The sequence below is a fragment of the Oryzias latipes genome, chromosome 17, assembly GCF_053564925.1.
Source record: "Oryzias latipes strain Hd-rR chromosome 17, Olatipes_Hd-rR_3.1".
Classification (NCBI taxonomy): domain Eukaryota; kingdom Metazoa; phylum Chordata; class Actinopteri; order Beloniformes; family Adrianichthyidae; genus Oryzias; species Oryzias latipes.
Window position 1 is genome coordinate 6245562 of NC_136253.1, and position 19017 is coordinate 6264578.

The window sequence follows — 19017 nt, forward strand, 5'->3', positions numbered from 1 at the left end:
GCAGTGAATCGCCTCTGCTCAGAACAGAACATACTTACCCAAAAATCAAGAAATGGCAATTTGACAAGAATGGATAAATATATATATATATATGTATACACTACATCGTCAGCAGTTTGTAAGCATCAAGAGGCGATTTCTCAGTCATGATTTGTACTTACATTACAGGAGTGACGAAGAGCTGAAGAGGCTGCTTAGCCACCCACGACCCTACAACAACTATGTTCTTATATTGAATAAACACTAACAGAATGGGCAGAGCAAAGATGATTTTTGCAATGTTTTTATATTAAAAAAACATTAATTCTTTAAAAAAAAAGGGAAAACAAATGTGCACACATCTGGACATGGGCATGGAGAGACATTTGCTTATACATTGGCTGTTTACCTGACTGTCCTGGAGAAAGAACAGCAGACAGAAATAACACTAAAAAAATAATAAAATACGGGACATTTCTTTAAAAACATGTTCAGAATACCTGCTTACCGCTTTTTTTTCTACACTTGCCTGTGGAAGAGGAGACTATCAAGGCAAACAGTGCATACTAGCTTAACAATATAGACAAGAAGAGGGCTACTGCAACGCAGTCAATGCATGGAATTTGTCACAGATACATGTCAACCATCTCAGGATGAACGGCTCTACTGCTACAGTCACGACAGCAACATGATCGTTTATCAGCGCCGACGTTTAGTGGATGGCGATCGTCGCGCGCTTCTTACTGTCAGCCTTAGAGGCAGTTGGAGAGAGACAGGAGAGCACAACTTCCAAAACAAACCGTCATCAGACATCTGAACCCAAACCCCGCCCCCTCACACTTCCCAGTCAAACAAAAAAAACATACAGAAAAGTTCAGCCCCGCCCCTTTCCAACCACCCCAACTTACCAACACAGGAGGTTTCAGTTTGCTTTATTGCAAAAACACAGCAGGCAACAGCATTTTTAAAACTGAGATGATTTACATGGTAATGTCTACAGTTTAATAAACATGAGTTCTAACCACATTGAATGTAGATACAAGGCTGGAATGACCATATGTATAGTTACCTCACTAAAAACAAAGCATTTACAAGAAAAAAAGGAAGAACAGAAGAAAATCAGAGGACGTGTTCGCCGGGAAATCTGCCATCTACGTGAAACACTTTCAAACCAAGGAAATTTAAGATCTTGAAGGCGTCTGCATCCAAACATTTAACAAAGGATTTTGTTTCGACAATGTAGCATTTACTTTATGTCCACTTCACATTACTGGCCCTGTGCAAAAGAAATACATAGAAAATACGTTGCATGTTAACAGCAGAAACAGTTGACTCAGCTTCCAAAAATAAAACAAACACCTGTTCAGGAAGGAAGGGTTTTGGTTAGGTCTGCGAGGACGCCGCGCTCACTGGATCCCTGTAAAGTCCTGAGAAAGGAAGGCGGGGTCACGCTACAAACACTTAGTGGCAGTCAATATGGAGGGCAGGTTGTTATGGGGGGCGTACCTGAGGGGCTTGTGGTGCTGCACCCATCGCCTGAGGGTTGGCTGTACCGTAGTAAGCAGCCTGTTGCCGGTAGTACTCCGCCCAGGCGGCGCTGTAGTCAGGCTGGCCTCCGGGCTGAGAGCCTGCTGCTGCTGCCGCCGCTGGGGGTGTGGCCTGAGGGGCTGCTTGACCTGGGGGGTTAAAGAGAGTTATCGTCATCAATTAACATAATATGCTGTTAGAAATAAATAAATGAAGCAGTCAGGGGAGATTCACATGTTCAGGTCATCCATGACTGAGGGTTTGGGGCCTTGTCCTGCAGAGGGCGCTACAGCTTCAACAGCTTGTTTTAGATTATTGCACCTGAACCTACTTCTCAGCACGTTTTGACCCCATGTCATGCTACTTCTGATCAAAGTTTAATTCAGGAGAGCCACCAAAGGCTGTGTCCATAATTACTAAAACCAATCGATTGGGTCCGTTGGCAAAGAAGCTGGGCTCTGCTGATATCCCATGATCCCTTTGTTTATACACTCTCCCGCTAGCTTACTGCCCGCCACTCTCACTTAGCTACTAGGGAGCTTTTTCAAAACTACCTGAAACTACCAAAAAAAACCTGATTTGAATAAAGATACAATGTTGAGCTCTAATTCTGTAATATACATCCTCCATTGCGAGAAAAATGCTACAAGAACATGTAAAAACCACCACTTTCATTGGAGTTGGTCTTAAATTGTGCAAACGCAATGCATTCTGGTCTTTGTGTGCCAATCTAGTGAGTATTGAAACACTAGTTTTTCCACAGGGAATTCTGGGAATTTTTCAGGACTCTTGATTTTTTTAATTGTAGCTTTGGACATCCTGATAAAATGGCCCACGTATCGTCTGATGTATCGAGGGAACTGGGAGTTCTGGCCTTCAGTCCGAGTAACATCAACGAGTCAAACATGTTGAATCTGTTTCAGCAACGTGACGTAGGGAGAGCACATCAACACCGTCAGTTAAAATGCAGAGAAGCCTGTTTGGCTTCTGGATTATGTTTGAAAACAAAAAAGAAACTAAAACAATGAAACGATCAGACAATAAGACAAGCATGTCACCGTGTCTCATAAACTGCAGAGAATTATGAGAAGGGGAACGAACCAAACAGCCGGAGGCTGTGGGCTGCTGGTCAGAAACCTTCTGCTTTTCTGTTGGGTGCCTTTAAAAACAGCAACTCTACTAAGAGGACTGCAAAAGCATCAAAGCACCCGCTTCATCATGGTTTCAAACATGCCCGGTTCTTTTGGAAAACCCAAATCAATCAGAGTCCAAACCTTGTTTCTTGTAATACTCCTCCCAGGCTTTTGTGTAGTCTTGGGGTTGCTGGTTCTGTTGACCTGTGAAAAGAAGGACAAACTGTGTTGACAAACTCAAACCACTGACCTCCTAACAGTCACTTAACATCCACAAGACCCAACGGATCAAGCAGCCGTTTACTCCACATGCACTCAGCAACAGAAAAACAGTCATGGCACATTGGGACACCACCTCTGCCACCAAATAATCTGGACATATTTATGTCATACAGGAGGTTCAGCTGAGTCCTGCCTGCAGATAATCAACAAGTTGCAGTCTAAACAGCACAGGCAGGGATGGACTGTCACAAAACAAAGTTAGCACACTGAAAACCAGTAGGCCAGTGGTTCTGACATATTTCCAGAGCTGAAAAAGAAGCTGGCTGAAAGCCCAGTGGCTGTTTAGACTGTCTCATGTGAACAGTTGAACACTGAAACTACAATTATATACCCATTTTCTTGTAATATTCCTCCCAGGCCTTGGTGTAATCTGTTTGTCCACTCTGACCTGCAGCCTGTGGGTCACCTGTTAAAAAAGACGGTACTTGTAATTAATAAATCTAAGTCAGCCGTCTGTCCTCCACCTGCCTGGAGTGGGAGGAAAACTATTCTGTCCCTGGGATTAAAGTAAAAGGGATCTCTGCAAAAGCAAAGTCCTTCGATAACAAGTGAAGCATGGCTTCAGCAAAACCTGAGAGAGCACGGGCCGCTAAGCTAACTCTGCTACACTGCTCTATGCTCGCCTAAGCAGCCCCTGCTTCCTCTGACAGAGTGGGCGCCGCAGAGCTGGTTACCTTGGCCGTTGGGTTGAGTGGTGCCGGGAGCGCCGCTGGTTGGAGTCATGGAGGCCTGCGGCTGCTGGCCATACTGGGCGTAGTAAGCTGCCCATGCGGCTGCGTTGGCATCAGCTGCAGCTTTATCTGCTTTCACAGCACAGGAGGGTAAATGAAGGAACAGTTTGTCTGAGGTTTAGATTTTCTCTATTTGACACAGAGACTAAACAATCCAGATTAAACTGTACTCACTTGGATCAGGCTGTCCTTGCTGCCAGTGGGGATAGCCGTTGCCCCACCCCTGAGGCTGATAAGGAGCGGGAGGACCGCTGATGATGGAAAAATAAAAAACAGGAAAATCTCTTAACTCCTCAGATCCTTGAGTGCGTTTGTAAATGCACATTCCACTTCAGATGAAAAGTCACGTTCAAAACTCTTTGTTTCAGTACCAAAGTTTTTAATTTTGTTTTCGGGCTTTTCGTACAAAGCCCACGGCCATTGAAGCCGTTACCAGTTAAACCAGTTGAACTTTGACCAATCAAGGACTTGAATTATGTAGTGATTTGGTAGTGGTAGTTATATAACCCCAAGACTTTGATATATCAGAATAAAGCTGGGAAAAGATCCACCAGATTTGCACCGCATCAGGTAGCGACAGACCCGTGTGAACACGAATTCCGAGCATTTTCTTGAACATGCATTACATGCCCCGTGTGAACGTAGCATAAGGCTGAAACAGCATCAAAAGGAGCTGAACTCACTGTGGTCCTGGAGGCCCCTGGTTGTACGGCCCGGGGTTATACGGACCCATGGGTCCTCCTGGGGGACCAGGGGGACCTGGAGGGCCATGTGGGCCTGGTCCTCCGTGTGGGCCAGGAGGACCATGTGGGCCACCCATGGGAGTGACTGGACCCTGAAAGAGGCGAACCAGCCGTCAGGAAGGAGATTGGAACCAGCTGGTGTCGGGCGGGGAGGTGCTGCTTTCCGTCTCACCCCGATTTTCTCCTCCACCAGCTGCCTGGCGTAGTCGATCTGTTGAGGGGAGCCTCTGACGGTGAACATCTTGATGTTGGGGTCAGAGTTGGGTGGCGGATTCCTCTGCAGCTCGATGCGAGCTCCAGACTGCTGGCTGATGCCCTTGATGGTCTCACCGCCTGCAGAAGACGAGACGAGCGAGTAAGAACTGAAAGTTGCCTCAGGGTTCATTCGCTTGGCACGATCACTCACCTTTCCCAATGATGAGGCCCGTCTTCATGGTCGGAACTGTAAAGGTAAACTCCTGCAGGCCACCAGGGGGGCCCATGTTCCAGTTTCCCTGCCCCCGACCACGTCCTCTCCCACCTCCGTGTCCCGGAGGTCCTCCGGACTGGACGCTCCTCAGCAGGTCTGCGATGATGTCTGCGGCGTGCTGAGCCTGATCGGGGGGCCCCATGATCTGTGCTATCCTGTCGGGGGCGCTCCCGTCATCTAGGGGAAGGAAAAGAGTCAACTAAAACATCAAAACATCCAAAATCCCCCCTCCTAATCTAAAACAACCATGATAAGTGTGTGTTCAGGTCTCAGATAGTTAGGGTTGTGTGATACATCAGTTCTCAGCGTGGTGCATGAGTTTTCATCATTGACCAAAACCAGAAAAGGTTCTCTTCGGGTCATGAAGCTCACCTGGCTTGAACTGGATCCGGACTCCTGTGTCGTTCTGTATTTTCTTGATCATCTCCCCATTTCTCCCGATGACAATTCCGACAGCAAACCGTGGGACGGGAACCTGAACCCCCCACAAAGAACCGGTTAAAATCTAAAAGCCTTTACGTTAAAAAAAAATTAGAGTGATGTCTTGTGCCACTCACATCTAAGCTTTCCCCTCCGATCCTTGAACCGTACTCTCCCCGCTGCTCCCTAAAGCCCTGCTCTCTGATCAGCTCCATCACCATCTCTTTGGCTTGCTGGTTACAGGAGAAAGTCGTGTTGCGTCGCCGTTTCACCAAAGACTTCACGCTGGAAACCCAATCAGCAATCACTACACACCTGAACTTTAAAGGGCTCCCCGGAGATCCGGAGCGGTTTGTCTGCACCCGTGTTCTGCGGCCCGTCCTGAATCATGACCATCTTAACTCCAGCCCTTTCCTGCAAATCAAAACAAACCAAAGCCATCAGTCGCCGAGCCCCACAGGAAGTACATGCCGCGCCCATCTAAAGCCTCACCTGTAGACTTTTGATGGTCTCCCCCCCTTTTCCAATGACTAGTCCGGCTTTAGAGGCGGGGACCATGATTTCCTGGACTGTCATTCCCGGTCCGTCGTTATGGTGAAAGGCTGGAGCTGGACGGCCCTTCTCTACAATCTCTGACAGCAGCCTTTTAGCAGCCCTTATCGAGGACAGCAACATTGGGATGTCACAAACTAGACCGAGAGCAAAAAATAATCTCCATATAATCTAAATTTGGGCTTACTGAATCGAGTCTTGCGGTCCTGTTAAGGTCACCGATCTTTCTGGCATTCCTCCACTGTCTAAGAGAAACATTAGGCTGTAAATATGGAATAATTCCCACAAAAAATAAAAATAAAATTTAAAAAAAATCAGATTTTTAATCAAAGGATAAACAAAAACCCACCAGGAGCTATTTGTATTTTACACCCAGACTCCTGCTGAATCCGTGATATCTGTTCACCTCCTCTTCCAATAACTAAAAAAAAAACAATTTGGAAAGTTATTATCCCAAGTTGGGGGCACAAAAACTCTTCTCCCTAACTGAAAAGAGTTTTTCAAAGACTTGGGGTTATATAACTACCACATCACTTACTGAATCCAACCATTCCATCGGGAACCTTAAACTCTTCAGATGATGATCTATTTGAGAAGAAACAAAGAATTAGCCTCTAAACGGCAAATCAGGATGTGTTATAAAAAGGAAATTGATCAGTCACCTGGACGGGCCACCCATTCCTGCCATTGCTGAGAAGGCTAGAAAAGAAAAAGAAAAGAATCTGCAGCAAATGTCTTTTTATTTTGGTTTTCAGGTTCTTCTGGACCTTTGAGATGGAACAGGTCCACCATCACTCACCATCATTTGTAGCTACTTTCTTCGTCTCTGGTTGATCTGCGAGACAGAAACAACAGATTCAAGAGCGACTTGTGTAAATATGTCAGTCAAAATCTATTTCAGTGCTCTGGAATGAAAGGGTTAATGAAGACACAAAACTGAAATTGAGCATGTATTAACATTCTGCTAGAAAAGTGCAGAACATCCCTCATATTTACATCCCTGAGAGGGTCAGACTACACTGAGCAACATCAGTACACATTTTATATACCAGGAAATAAAAATTAAAAACAGTTTTTTCTTACAATGTCAGCAGATTTAGGACTACATTCACACAGATCATGTTAAAACACAAAATGTGCATTTTATCAATAAAAAACTAACAATTTCATGACAAACATTGATTGTAGAAAAACACATAACCTTGGTGCGCATGCGTTCAGCAAGGTTAGATTAAACAGAAAAAATGTGTCTCCCTGCAGAATGAGGAGTGTAAAAATGTAAACATGTCTGGATATGAAAACACAGGCAAACAGTGGGTGTCAAGACTTGCACCGAGCCGATGTGAGCTACTGACCGATATCCAGGTTAGCCATGGGAAAATACCCACCAGCGTCCTCCAGGGGCCTTTTCTGCCCTCCGTAGCCGAAATCGCTGCTTTGGGGTGCCGCAACGCCATCCCCGCCAATCTTTGCCGCAATCTGGGCGGTGGAAGAAAGAGAAAGAGCGCTTAGTGGGGTCGGTTTGGGTGGTTTTTTGTGTCGAAGGGATTTGGAAAGCCACGCCGCCGTGGCCTACATTTCTCTGGGCGGAAGTCGGACCAACAAAGGATCACGTCGAATTTTTGTTCGTTTTCTTGCGTAAAACAAAATTTATTACTGGTTTATTAAATACGATTGCTTTTCTGTAACAATTACATACTTATCTGCATACACGTGGTGCTAACGTTTGATCAAAAACGGGATCACATCGGTTTAGACTCGGCGGTGTGGCGCAGCGGTAATCATGAAAGACTAGCTTAGCCACGCGCGCTCTCATCTCCAGGCAGCAGAAACGCACAAAGTCGACGTCTGCCTTGATATTTCGTCATGTTTTGGGTTGTATCCGCTTGCAGACTCTTATTACCTGTCTTGCTCGCTGAAGTGCGTCTTTAAAAGCGTCATTCATGCCACCGCCAGAGTTGGAGGACGGGGGAGCCACGCTGCTGTAGTCTGCCATCTCTGCTGCTCTTCTCCTCTGCCGTTCAACAAGATGGCGGGGCTCATTTACCGGAGGAGCACGGGAAAAGTCGACGACGAGTCGCATGTTCTCGCGATAACAGACAGAGCCCGCCCCCCTCACACCCCGCCTTTTGGGTTTGTTCCTTTTTTTCTTTATAAATGTCGATTCCTTAAAATCAAACCATTTTTTTTTTACATTTTATAAAAAACTCTGCTCTTTTTTTTCATCTGTAAACTTCATGGAAAACAAACCTGCTATGGAACTTCAAAGTATCATATGTAACTTGCAGCTTGTTGATAACCCCCTAAGTTAAGAATCATTAAAATGTCTATGTGACCCCCTTTTTTATTTTTATTTTAATGTCTTTTATTTAAGTTTTTTTTCTTCCTCTGTATTATTGTTAAATTTTTATTTTATTTTATCTTGCATCTGTTGTTTGTACATGTCATGTACTTTTTTCTACTTTTCTATACTTTGCATAATTGTATACAATTGTCACAAACTGTTAACCTCAATTGTTGTTTTTTTTCAATTGAAAAAAATAAGAATTACGTTTTTCTTTCTTTGCCATTATTAATTTTGGGACTGTGCACGTTGATATGCATTCAAATGCATCACTTATAGCTGCAAATGTGGTTAATTGATGCATAATTGCCAGTTTACTTCTGTTGTTTCTGACGCAATCACAAGCATAAAACAGCATTCAAATTATAGTACGGCACAAGTCCGCAATGAGCATGTCTCATTCCTAAAGATATATTGTTTAAGGCCAGTTTAAGAGCTGCTGCCGTCATGAATGATCTGTTTTGCTTAATATAATAAGAATAATAGGCCTATGCTTTATTGATATTATTTGTTTGTTTGTTTTTTGCGTTTTCTGAATGTGAAAGGTAAATCCAGTGCACCCCAAAGACACGTAACCTCTTATACAAGGTCATGTTCAATCTCTTTTTTGTTTTGTTAAAACAACTCTGAATTGATCCAGTTTTATAGATTTTATTTGTTTGTGTATTTGTTTGTTTGTTTTTTGTCTTTCTGTGGCAGGTGTAGAAATTCCTCCATGATCTGATGTATTTTGCAAGTCGTTTGAGTACATATAAGAGGGCCCAAAAAGGACCCTTGTGGAACGCCTGTGAGGCCAATCTAAACTGTGATCATTGTGAACAATATTTGCTATGCCCCTGTTTTGTGCATGCCGGTCCATCTGAGCCATCAACGCTCTGGCCTTTGCCATGTCTGCACTATTTCCACGATATGAAATTATTTTTTTGGAAATCTCATTAAAGTCCTACTCTGATCATCTTATAATCTAATTTTCAAAGCATTCCCAGTGGTCTTTTAATGATGATAATGCCGTTATTGGCAAAATCAAACAAACTGTGGTTTTGCAGGACATAGTATCTGCAGAGTTTCTCTCACTCCAACCTAGCGTTCCCGGTTCAGATTCCAGCTCAGACGAGGAAAAAAAAGACAATCGTGGATCTGTTTGTCTGCAAGTGGATGCATCAGAATAGAGCGGAGCAGGCAGACTGGATTTTACGCAACAACTGCAAGCTTTTTCACATGTAATCTTTTTTCATCTACTCCTGATTCACAACAACTTGAATGAAGAAATAATCTTCTTTATATCTGTGCACCATCATGAGAAAAAATGCAGCAAGAACATGTTAAAAACACCAAAAATGTGATTTCATTGTAGGTCTTTAATAATAACAATAATAATAATAAATCTGTCTGAATTTTGATCCTTCACTCTGCTGTTTTCATTGGCGACCCCTCCAAAGTCTTCTGTCCACCTCCCACCCCCCCCATATAAAAAACGTTCTAGCTCCACCACGGAGCTGGAACGCTCCACCAAGCTCCACCACGGCAACATGGTTGTTGCTTTGTAGACCAATGACTGTATGGGATTCTGAGGTGAGTTGAAATGCTTGTTGAGCAACACAGTCGTCCACTTTTTTAGCAACCCGGAACAAAACTGTAAAAAACTAATGGAGAGGTTGTTTGTATATTTATTTCTAGTTTTCCTCAGAGATTGTTATTAAATTCCCTCCTGTTGGAGAAAGTGCCTCTTTTACATTTTACAGAACAAATATCTAAGATGTGTTACAGGCATTTCTGTATGTATATTTTAGAAAATATCCATACATTTGGCTTTGGAGGATTCTAAGACTTAAAGCAGGAACTGTGCATGTACAGACTTTGATAGAGAAAACTCTATAGAGTTGGTCAACAAGATGCAAAAACATGGGAGGTGGATCTTCTGTGTCTTTAAAAGACCATATGGGAAGAAAGCAAGGCTCATAGATTCAAGCTGTTTCATGATGGAACGGAGAAGGAGTTTGAGAAGAATGTTCTAGAGCTGAAGAAACTGTTGGGTAGGATGAGTCTGAAGCTGGAAGTTTAAGGTGTGATGATCATCATTGTCTTTATTTATTTATAAAGTGCTTTAAGTAAGGGTTAATGGCTGACAAAGTATGCATTATCACTTTTTAACGCACGCCGTGGAAGCCACGCGTCAGACGGTTGTGTTGGTATAACACAATTTAAAATTGAAACACAGCCCTGTACATTAACGCTAAAGAGTTTTAAAAATGGACGGTGAGGAAGCTTGCCTGATACTTAGTGCAAAGCGTTCCAAAGCTTCAGAGCGCAGATGGAAGAGGCTCGTTCACCCCTGCTATTCCTTTTAGACCTCGGAACCTCAAGGAGAAGCTGATCAGCTGACCAGAGACACCGGGCTGGACTGTAGGGAGAGAAAAGGTCGGGCGGGGCGAGACCATTCAAAGATTTAAAAACAAATAAAAGAATCTTCAAGTGAACTCTAAAATGAAGGGGCAGCCAGTCGGGGACAATGTGGTTCCTCTTTCACGCTCCAATCAGGACCCGAGCAGCAGCGTTCAGGACCAGCGGTAGATCTAAGAGGGACAACCGGCTGACCCCGAAATAAAGCGAGTTATCCAGCCGGGTTGTGATGAAGGCATGGACCACTGTCTCAAAGTACCGCTGGGATGTGATGATGAATGTTGACAGTAGTTATGCCTTCCAGGTAGGATGGGAGCTGGAGGGAGTTGGATGAGAATGGTAAAGGAAAAAGAGGTGCAGAAGGAAAAAGTAATGGAGAAGGACAGGGATGCAGCCACTGGCAGAGGTTTGCTCCGGCTAGCATCAAACCTTTTTTGGATCATTTCTGACAAACAGGGTATATTAAATCCTGTGCAAGTGAAAGAAAACTCAACTGTTGGTGATAAAATAAAAATTTTAACGCCTATTTATAAAAAAAGAGGCTAAGGTTACAACAATTTACCTACATTTAAAGTAGTACTTTATGTCACAGTACTCTGTAAGTCCTCTGAAATCTGAAACTCCTCTTTGATGCTTCATTCATTCATTCATTCATTCATTCATTCATTCATTCATTCATTCATTCATCTTCTAAACCCGTTTTGTCCTTTTCGGGGTCATGAGGCTGCTGGAGCCTATACCGGCCACTCGTGGGTGAAGGCAGGGGACATCCTGAACAGGTCGCCAGTCTGTTGCAGTTGATGTTTCGTGTTTGGTGAAACTAGAATCAAATAAAACAAAACAAAAATCAAGTTTTGCATAAAAAAAACATTATTTTTCAAAGGAGTTCAGGGAAAGTCTAAAACAATCCCCATCAGTGACAGTTGCCGCTGTTTTTCCTCAAGAGTCCATGGAAGAAAACAGATTCTCAAATTTCCTCGTCAGAGCGTAGTTGATGAGCGCACAGGGAACAGCCCTGACGAAGCTGGCTCCCATGCCGCCATAATAACCTTTCAGTCCATGCTGTTCATATATCTCTAGAAGTCCAGGTAACACGCGTGAGGCTGAGCGGGAATCTGCCCTGAAAGCTGGAAATCAAACCAGTAATGAGTAAAACACGATCATGGTCAGTATTTGAAGCTGCCTCAGACAGACGGAGGTGTTACCCTGAGCTTGCTGCTGAGTTCGGATCACCGCCAGAGGATAGCTGCTCACCTGCCCACAAGCAAAGGCCACAAAGCTGAAGAAGAACAGCTTGGAGTCGCTGTTGTACGCCACATCGTTTTTAGCCCAGTTCATGATCGACTGCAAAAGAAACAAAGATGAAATCAGTGTCTTTCAAAATAAAAGGACATCTGCTCCCTCCCTGGTGTCTTTGTCACACCTGATGCACGGCACACTCCACACCTGCATAGGGGATCATGCAGAGGATGCTAGGCTTAAAACCCCTGTAGAAGGACGACAGGGACTCTTGTTTGTAGATTTCTTGGGCACACGCCACGACACCATGGTATGTGCCGGCCTGCTGCAGATTCAGCCTCACCTTCAGCACCTACCGCAGAGGTAAAATGAGACAAGAAGTCAGTCATTGTAATAAACACAATCATGTTAAGATACCTCACACTTCAGGTGTTTGTTCACTAAAGCATTTTGGAAAAGTTGTGCAACACTGATAAATCTGTTATAGGACAATGGTGAGACAAGCTGCTGTTTTTAACTGTTGTCAAAAGTACATTTTTCCTTCAAATATAACGCTGGACTTCTTTCTAAGGAAGTTTATGATAAAAGGCAGAGTTACTATGAGGTGCTTGTGATCTCTGATACCTCTAAAGGATAGAAGACAGCGTGAGCCACAGCTCCAGAGATGCAGCCCAAGCCAAAGCGCTGCTGCACCGACAGCGTTTCCTGCGTCGAGGTTTTGGTGTGAACCTTCATCTGGACAGAACATTTCCCAGCATGCCGATCTGCTGCTTGACACAATCCAGAGCTGATGAATTCTATGTATTGGAGGGACTGACGGAGGGCCTCACCTGTGCATAGATGAGACACTGCAGCGTGGACTGTGGCGTTCCTTTCAGAACGTTGACGGCATTGCCTTGCCACATTGACCGCAGACCACAGGCTCTCATCTCACTGAAGCCTCGGGTCAAGGCCTTGGACCCGTGCACCTGTGAAACAGGCGCAGCGCAGTGTGTGACAGATTCATAAACTAAAATAAATCCTCCAGACAAAACCCCAAACTTCCCAAAAAACAGAAGATGCAAAAAAATAAGGACTAAAATTTTAAGCAGCACTTAGATCTGGAAGAATCCAAAGTCTTTTTCTAGGAAAAAAGGATTGTTATACCCCTGAACTTCACACCAGCAAGTCCAGCAGACTTAGAGGGATCCATCATTCCACCCATTTCCTATACCTGCTAATTTTCATTCAGAATGTTGGGTTGCTGGAGTCTACCTGGCAACTGTTGGGCAAAGGCAGGCTTCACCCTGGACAGTTTTCCAACCCATCACAAGGGTCCTGAGTTGAAAGCTTTCATCTGGTTTGTCTGCTTTTTCCCCACACTGAAGGCAGACCAAATCATCTGGAAGCGTTCCACGGTTTCAACAGCTGACTGACAAAAGTGACTAAAAATCTACTGCTAAATCCTGTGATTTTAACTTCTAGTGCAGTTTCCTTACCTCCTCACCCACACAACCTGACAAACAACCCATGATTCACACTTCTTTGGATTAATGGTTTGGCTTGAGGGCTGCACGGTGGTGTGGTGGTTGATGCTCTCTCTCCTCACAGTGAGAAGGACCTGCATGGTTCAAATCCCATCTGGGTCCTCTCAGTACAGGTGTGGAGCTCTGGTTTCCTCCAACAGTGCAAAATCATGCTTCATGGTCTCCGATTGTCCCTTCATGTCTGTGTGTCACCCTGTATGCGACTGACGACGTGTTCAGGGTGAACCCTGCCTGTGCCTGATGGTGGCCAAGTTGGTTCCAGAAACCCTGTGACCCTGAAAGGGATTTAATGGGTTTTGAAGATTAGAATAATGGTTAAGGTTGAGATATGCATTTGTTTTACCCACGAAATTTGCTCTTTAAGCGAAAGATGAAGTCTGAACTCAGCCAGTAGATTTCTTTAACCCCTGTGCCATCTTGTGGGGTCCAGATGACCCCACCCTTCTATTGACGTGTTCTCCCTACCATGACAAAGGTGGATAAAGGTGGAAAGATTTCATGTAATCCATGGACACCAGTGAGGATCACAAATCATTGAAGAAAAAAGGTTCAGAGCACTGTCTTGTGGGGTCTAGATGACCCCACTCCCAACGTTAACGTTAACAATAGCACAAGGGCTAAGGCCTATAAGGCCTATACAATAAAAAATGAACCTTTTGAGCTTTTAAGTGTGTTATAATGTTCATTTCTCACAACAACAACCTCAAAGCGGTATTTTGATCCATTCACGGAGTCTCCGAACATTCCTTTAAAAACCTGCGCTCTGAGCACCAGCCCCTCATAGTGTGACATCACAAAGTGAGGAACCGCCCCTTCCAGGAAGAGTCTGCGCTGCCAACCCCGCCCCCAGGCTAACACACACACCCACTTTATCTGTGGACGCACTGCTGAGGACAGTTCTAGGTTGACATCATGAACTGGGCAACATCTGCAAGGAGTGAAAAGCGGAGCCTCAGAGATCGAGGCGACTCACTTCTGGGTAGGAAAAATAACTCATATTAGATTTAAAAATGGTTCTTTGGTGTGTCAAAGGTAATATATGATCATGTACAGTACAGACCAAAAGTTTGGACACACCTTCTCATTCAAAAGTTTTCTTTATTTTCATGACTATGAAAATTGTAGATTCACACTGAAGGCATCAAAACTATGAATTAACACATGTGGAATTATATACATAAAAAGTGTGTGAAACAACTGAAAATATGTCATATTGTAGGTTCTTCAAAGTAGCCACCTTTTGATATGATTACTGCTTTGCAGACTCATTGTCACAGTCTTCAGTTCTGTTTCATTTTACCTGTTGTGTCTTGTGTGCAGATTGGCTGTGGGTTCTCCTGGAGGGCCCCGCCTCCTCTCCTGTGGCTCTCCATGATTGGTGCACAGCTGTCTGCAGTTTAGGCTAATTTGTTTGTACTCTATGAGTGTGTCTGTTTCTGCTTTCTGCGTCGGAGTGTTTCTTTGTTTGGTCTGTTATCATGCTGGTTCCAAGTCCTGTTATGTTTGTGGAGTTTTTCCCCACCTAGTGTGGTGTTTTTTTTGTTTGTTTTTTTTTATTAAAAGATCTCTGGCTCTTCCCTCGACTTTGGAGTCTGGTCCTGCATTTGGGTCATCCTGATATGCCGTAACACTCTTGGCATTCTCTTGATAAGCTTTTAGAGGTAGTCACCTGAAATGTTTTTCACTTCACAGGTGTGCCTTGTCAGGTTTAATAAGTGTGATGTCTTGCCTTATAAATGGGGTTGGGACCATCAGTTGTGTTGTGCAGAAATCAGGTGGATACACAGCTGATAGTCCTACTGAATAGACTGTTAGAATTTGTATTATGGCATGAAGAAAGCAGCAAAGTACAGAAAAACGAGTGGCCATGATTACTTTAAGAAATGAAGGTCAGTCAGTCTGAAAAATTGTGTCCCAAGTGCAGTGACAAAAACCATCAAGCGCTACAAAGAAACTGGCTCACATGCGGACCGCCCCAGGAGAGGAAGACCAAGAGTCTCCTCTGCTGCGGTGGATCACACAGGAAAACTCTCTGAATGAGAAGGTGTGTCCAAACTTTTGGTCTTTACTGTTTATGAATATAGTTTATTCTAAAAGGCTTAAGAAAGATATAAGATACAGCTTTGATGTATGTGGGGATGTTGAAGATGAAATTATTCAATCAGTAAGGAGGAAGCTACTTTGAAATTCAATCAAGAGTCCATTTTTTAATGGCTATTGTGTGTTTTTGTCACTTTGAGTCCTGTATGGTGCAGTTGAAATCGTGAACTGTATTTAGGTTCTTTCTGTTTGCAAATTTAAATAACATTTAATTGGTTAGTTAGTTGGTTGTAGTTTTACTCAGGGGTGTGTGGTGCAACCTCCCCCCTGTTGCCATGGTCTTTATTTTAGAGGAGGAAAAACTTCAGTCTTTGTTTCTGGCTGCAGGAAAACCTGCATTAACTCTTGCGCAAGATCTCTGATCCGTGTCTGACCTGAAGCTGGGTTTTCAGGCGGTCTATGGGAGCCGTCACAGTCCGGGAGACGGCATCCGCCATTCCTGCTGCCATAACGAATGTCCTCCAAGCACCAAAGCCGGACACCTCCTCTGGAAACTCGATGGGAATCCCCCGGCTCTCCCCTACATCAAAAACCTACAAGAAGAGAAAGTTTGGCATCCACAGACGCACGTTTTTGCTTATTATATCCATCAATCTTACAAGACCGTGTTTCCATGACGACACCAGCTCCCCAATGGTGTCCACTGGGTTGAGGATGATGTGTTGCAGAAATTCATTCCAGTCCACTGTCAGGGAACTGTCCTTATCAATCCTGGTAACCACAAACAACAAAACACTAAAGCAGTGAAGAACCTTCATGTCTACTGGAAAATGTCTGTTATAAACGTTAATATTTCTGGGACGTCTTTTTTTTCAAAGCACTTTAGGCCAAATATAGAAAATAGCTAGAGCAAAACAGTTCACACAGATATGAATTAGTCTTCTTAATTAGTCAAACCAAATATATCTGATAAAGGCTTGAAAAACCCTGTAGATAGTGGACAAAAAATCTTACATTTGTATAATTTTTTTTGCATTGGGCTTTGAAATGACCACTCCTAACTCCTTAAACAAACATATGATGTCGTCCTGGTCAATCACCCCTGATCAGAAGAGAGATACACACAATTACATGCACACCCTGCTTCAGCTCTGACTTTTATTTCATGCAAGACACGATAACTGTATGAGTACAAGGGCCATTAAAGTGTTGGAGCTGCAGTTCTGTGTACAATAAACAGTTCATCTGTGGGTTTCCTTTCTCTTTGACCTTCAAAAGCACACATTTACTGTGAAATAGGTCAATGAAAATAAATCACCATGTTTACACGGCTATGACACATGGTCCGATTTTTTTTATTCAGATAAATGTTTTATTTGCAGAACATAAAAGGAAGCTCAGTGGAAAGGAGTAATAATTTGCGTAATTCTTTAAAAGTTTTGAACAGTTAACAACCAGAGTAAAATTGCAAAAAAAAAAGACTCACCACATTTGTTTTTGTCAAGGTCATGAAAGTAAATCTTCCATTTCCTTTCTCTGTCCATCATGTAACAAAGGAACTCTTCATAATCCAGCAGGCCATCTTTGTTTTTGTCATAAGAATCAACAAGACCCTTAAAGGAAACAAACTGACTAACATGTCATCTCTGGATTTTACCCCAAAGCTGCATCTTTCAAACCCTTTTTACCTGCATCTTTCCATTGGAGGAGAGGATCCCATGTTTTCTCATCTCATCCTGCAGTTCTGCTATGGAGATGAACCCATCATTGTTCTGGTCCAATTTGGCAAATAAATGATGAAACTGATCCATTGTGTATCAAGAAAACGATGAACTTCCTTCCACTCCTGCGTGAATGCTAAAGCACAGGCTGCTTCATTATGGGACTAAATATCAGCAAAAGTGTCCAGAGCAGTTGTGCTGCAGCCAAACACAGACGCTGACTCATCTGGAGCTCAGAGGAAATGCAGCACTTGTTCAGCCAACAACACTCCCGTTTTCCTGTGCTGCAGCAGGTGGCGCTGCAGCTGCAGCACAGACCTGCAGTCCTCTTCAGGGGTCACTGGCAAGACAAGGGAACTTTATTAGCACAACAAATTTCATGTATAAAGACAATTCAAAGGGATTTACGTAAGACGTCAAAAGAAACTATCAAGAGCTATTATGAGTGATCAATGAAATAAGATTTAAAGAAAGTTAGAAAGAACTGAATTTAAATGAAGCATAGATAAATAATGTGGATGTAAACTTTTGAATACAAACTTTTTAAATGCAGCACAGAACAGATGGGTTATTTACCTGGATTTAAATCAACTTTTTTAGCTGATCTAAGGCTTTCTGGAAGTCTGTTCCAGACCTGTGGAGCATAGAAGCAGAATACAGCTTCCCCATGCTTGGTTTGGACTCTAACTGACAAAGGACCAGATCCAGATGACCGGTGAGGTCTGGCTGGTTCATACTGGGTCAGGAGGTCAATCATGTTTTTTTTGGTGCTAAACTATTCAAAGCTTTATAAACCATCAACAGAACTTTAGAGTATATTGTTTGGCAGAGAGAGGTCAGTGCAAAAACCTCAGATGGTCCTTGTGAGAATTTGAGCAGCAGAGTTCTGAAAAAGTTGCAGTTTCCTGACTGATTTTTTTGGTCATCCTGTAAAAAACACTGTTACAGGCAGTAGTCAATTCAAGTAAAGATGGAGACATGAACATAAGATGATAGACGGCAGATTTAGTCAAAATGTAGGTCTGTGTTCATCACTACACCTATTGATACTACATTTTGTAACAGAGATGATCACAGTTCACTTAATACATGTGGGAATGTCATAATTTATCTTTGTTAACAATGTACAATCCTTCAAAAAAGTCCAAAAGGTTCATTCATTTTTAGACAAAGGGAACAGGATGTGCAAGAAACAAATAAAACAAATAAAACAAATAAATCAAACATTATTAAATACAGATGAGCAAAAAATAATGGATGAGGAAGCAACTAAAGGATCAACAGTTTGGATTGTCAGCAGAATGTAGTTAGAATGCAGTAAACAGGCGTTATACTTTTACATGATCTATTTTAAAATATCAACAATTGACCTTACAGTATGTGGACCAAGTCCCATAAAGTCCCATTAAGTCTCATCAAGTCCTATTGAAGACAGAAGACCTGGATGGAGTTTCGTAGTGTCTTTGTGATTTAAACTAAAGCTGTTATCACCCAAACAATGTGTCAGTCCATTCATTTGAAATGCTCCAGATATGTGGAAAATAAAAATAATTGTTTGTAAATTAAGAACCTGAATCGACAAAGGATTTATTTTATTCTATTGTGATCATGTGTAATTGACTAAAAACATATACATTCAGAACCCTAAATATTTGGACAGAGACATTCTTTCTCATTTTGTTTCTGTACATTACCACAATGAATTCTAAATAAAATGACTCAGATGCCATTGAAGTGCAGACTTTCAGCTTTTATTCCATGGGTTGAACAAAAAGATTGCATAAAAATTTTGAAAAACTAAAGCATTTTTTAAACACAATCCCTTCATTTCATGGGTTTGTAAGTAATCGGACAATAACTTCCATACTATTGCATGGGCAGGTGTGGGCAATTCCCTTTTTATGTCATTAT

At 42.9% G+C, this 19017-nt stretch overlaps 2 protein-coding genes across 27 annotated transcripts; both read right to left on the bottom strand.

Moving 5' to 3' along the window:
* Positions 1–267: 267 nt before the first annotated feature.
* On the bottom strand, positions 268–7917 carry fubp1 (far upstream element (FUSE) binding protein 1). 24 transcript variants are annotated; one of them, XM_078935282.1, is made up of 21 exons: positions 7740–7900; positions 7225–7315; positions 6636–6671; positions 6499–6535; positions 6375–6421; positions 6186–6257; positions 6024–6081; positions 5777–5939; positions 5600–5698; positions 5422–5517; positions 5237–5339; positions 4802–5041; positions 4568–4728; positions 4336–4487; positions 3827–3903; positions 3596–3721; positions 3253–3327; positions 2781–2843; positions 1486–1655; positions 1339–1406; positions 268–1255 (listed from the first exon to the last, which is right to left on the bottom strand). In XM_078935282.1, exons 1-20 carry the CDS (start codon positions 7830–7832, stop codon positions 1386–1388), a joined length of 1980 nt encoding a protein of 659 aa, XP_078791408.1. In that variant the 5' UTR covers positions 7833–7900; the 3' UTR covers positions 268–1255; positions 1339–1385. The 24 variants fall into 24 exon arrangements, with proteins under 24 accessions (XP_078791408.1, XP_078791407.1, XP_078791406.1 ...); XM_078935281.1 differs by having other exon boundaries at positions 3596–3724; XM_078935280.1 differs by having other exon boundaries at positions 7192–7315.
* Positions 7918–11175: 3258 nt separating this feature from the next.
* Positions 11176–17352, bottom strand: slc25a24l (solute carrier family 25 member 24, like). 3 transcript variants are annotated; one of them, XM_078935293.1, is made up of 11 exons: positions 17074–17338; positions 16872–17013; positions 16400–16487; positions 16045–16156; positions 15820–15978; positions 12650–12787; positions 12444–12554; positions 12004–12171; positions 11786–11924; positions 11630–11707; positions 11176–11400 (listed from the first exon to the last, which is right to left on the bottom strand). In XM_078935293.1, the coding sequence occupies exons 1-11, from the start codon at positions 17194–17196 to the stop codon at positions 11315–11317; spliced, it is 1344 nt and encodes a 447-aa protein (XP_078791419.1). In that variant the 5' UTR covers positions 17197–17338; the 3' UTR covers positions 11176–11314. The 3 variants fall into 3 exon arrangements, with proteins under 3 accessions (XP_078791419.1, XP_004078749.1, XP_078791418.1); XM_004078701.5 differs by lacking the exon at positions 11176–11400 and having other exon boundaries at positions 11428–11707; positions 16872–16998; positions 17074–17352; XM_078935292.1 differs by lacking the exon at positions 11176–11400 and having other exon boundaries at positions 11428–11707.
* Positions 17353–19017: the final 1665 nt, after the last annotated feature.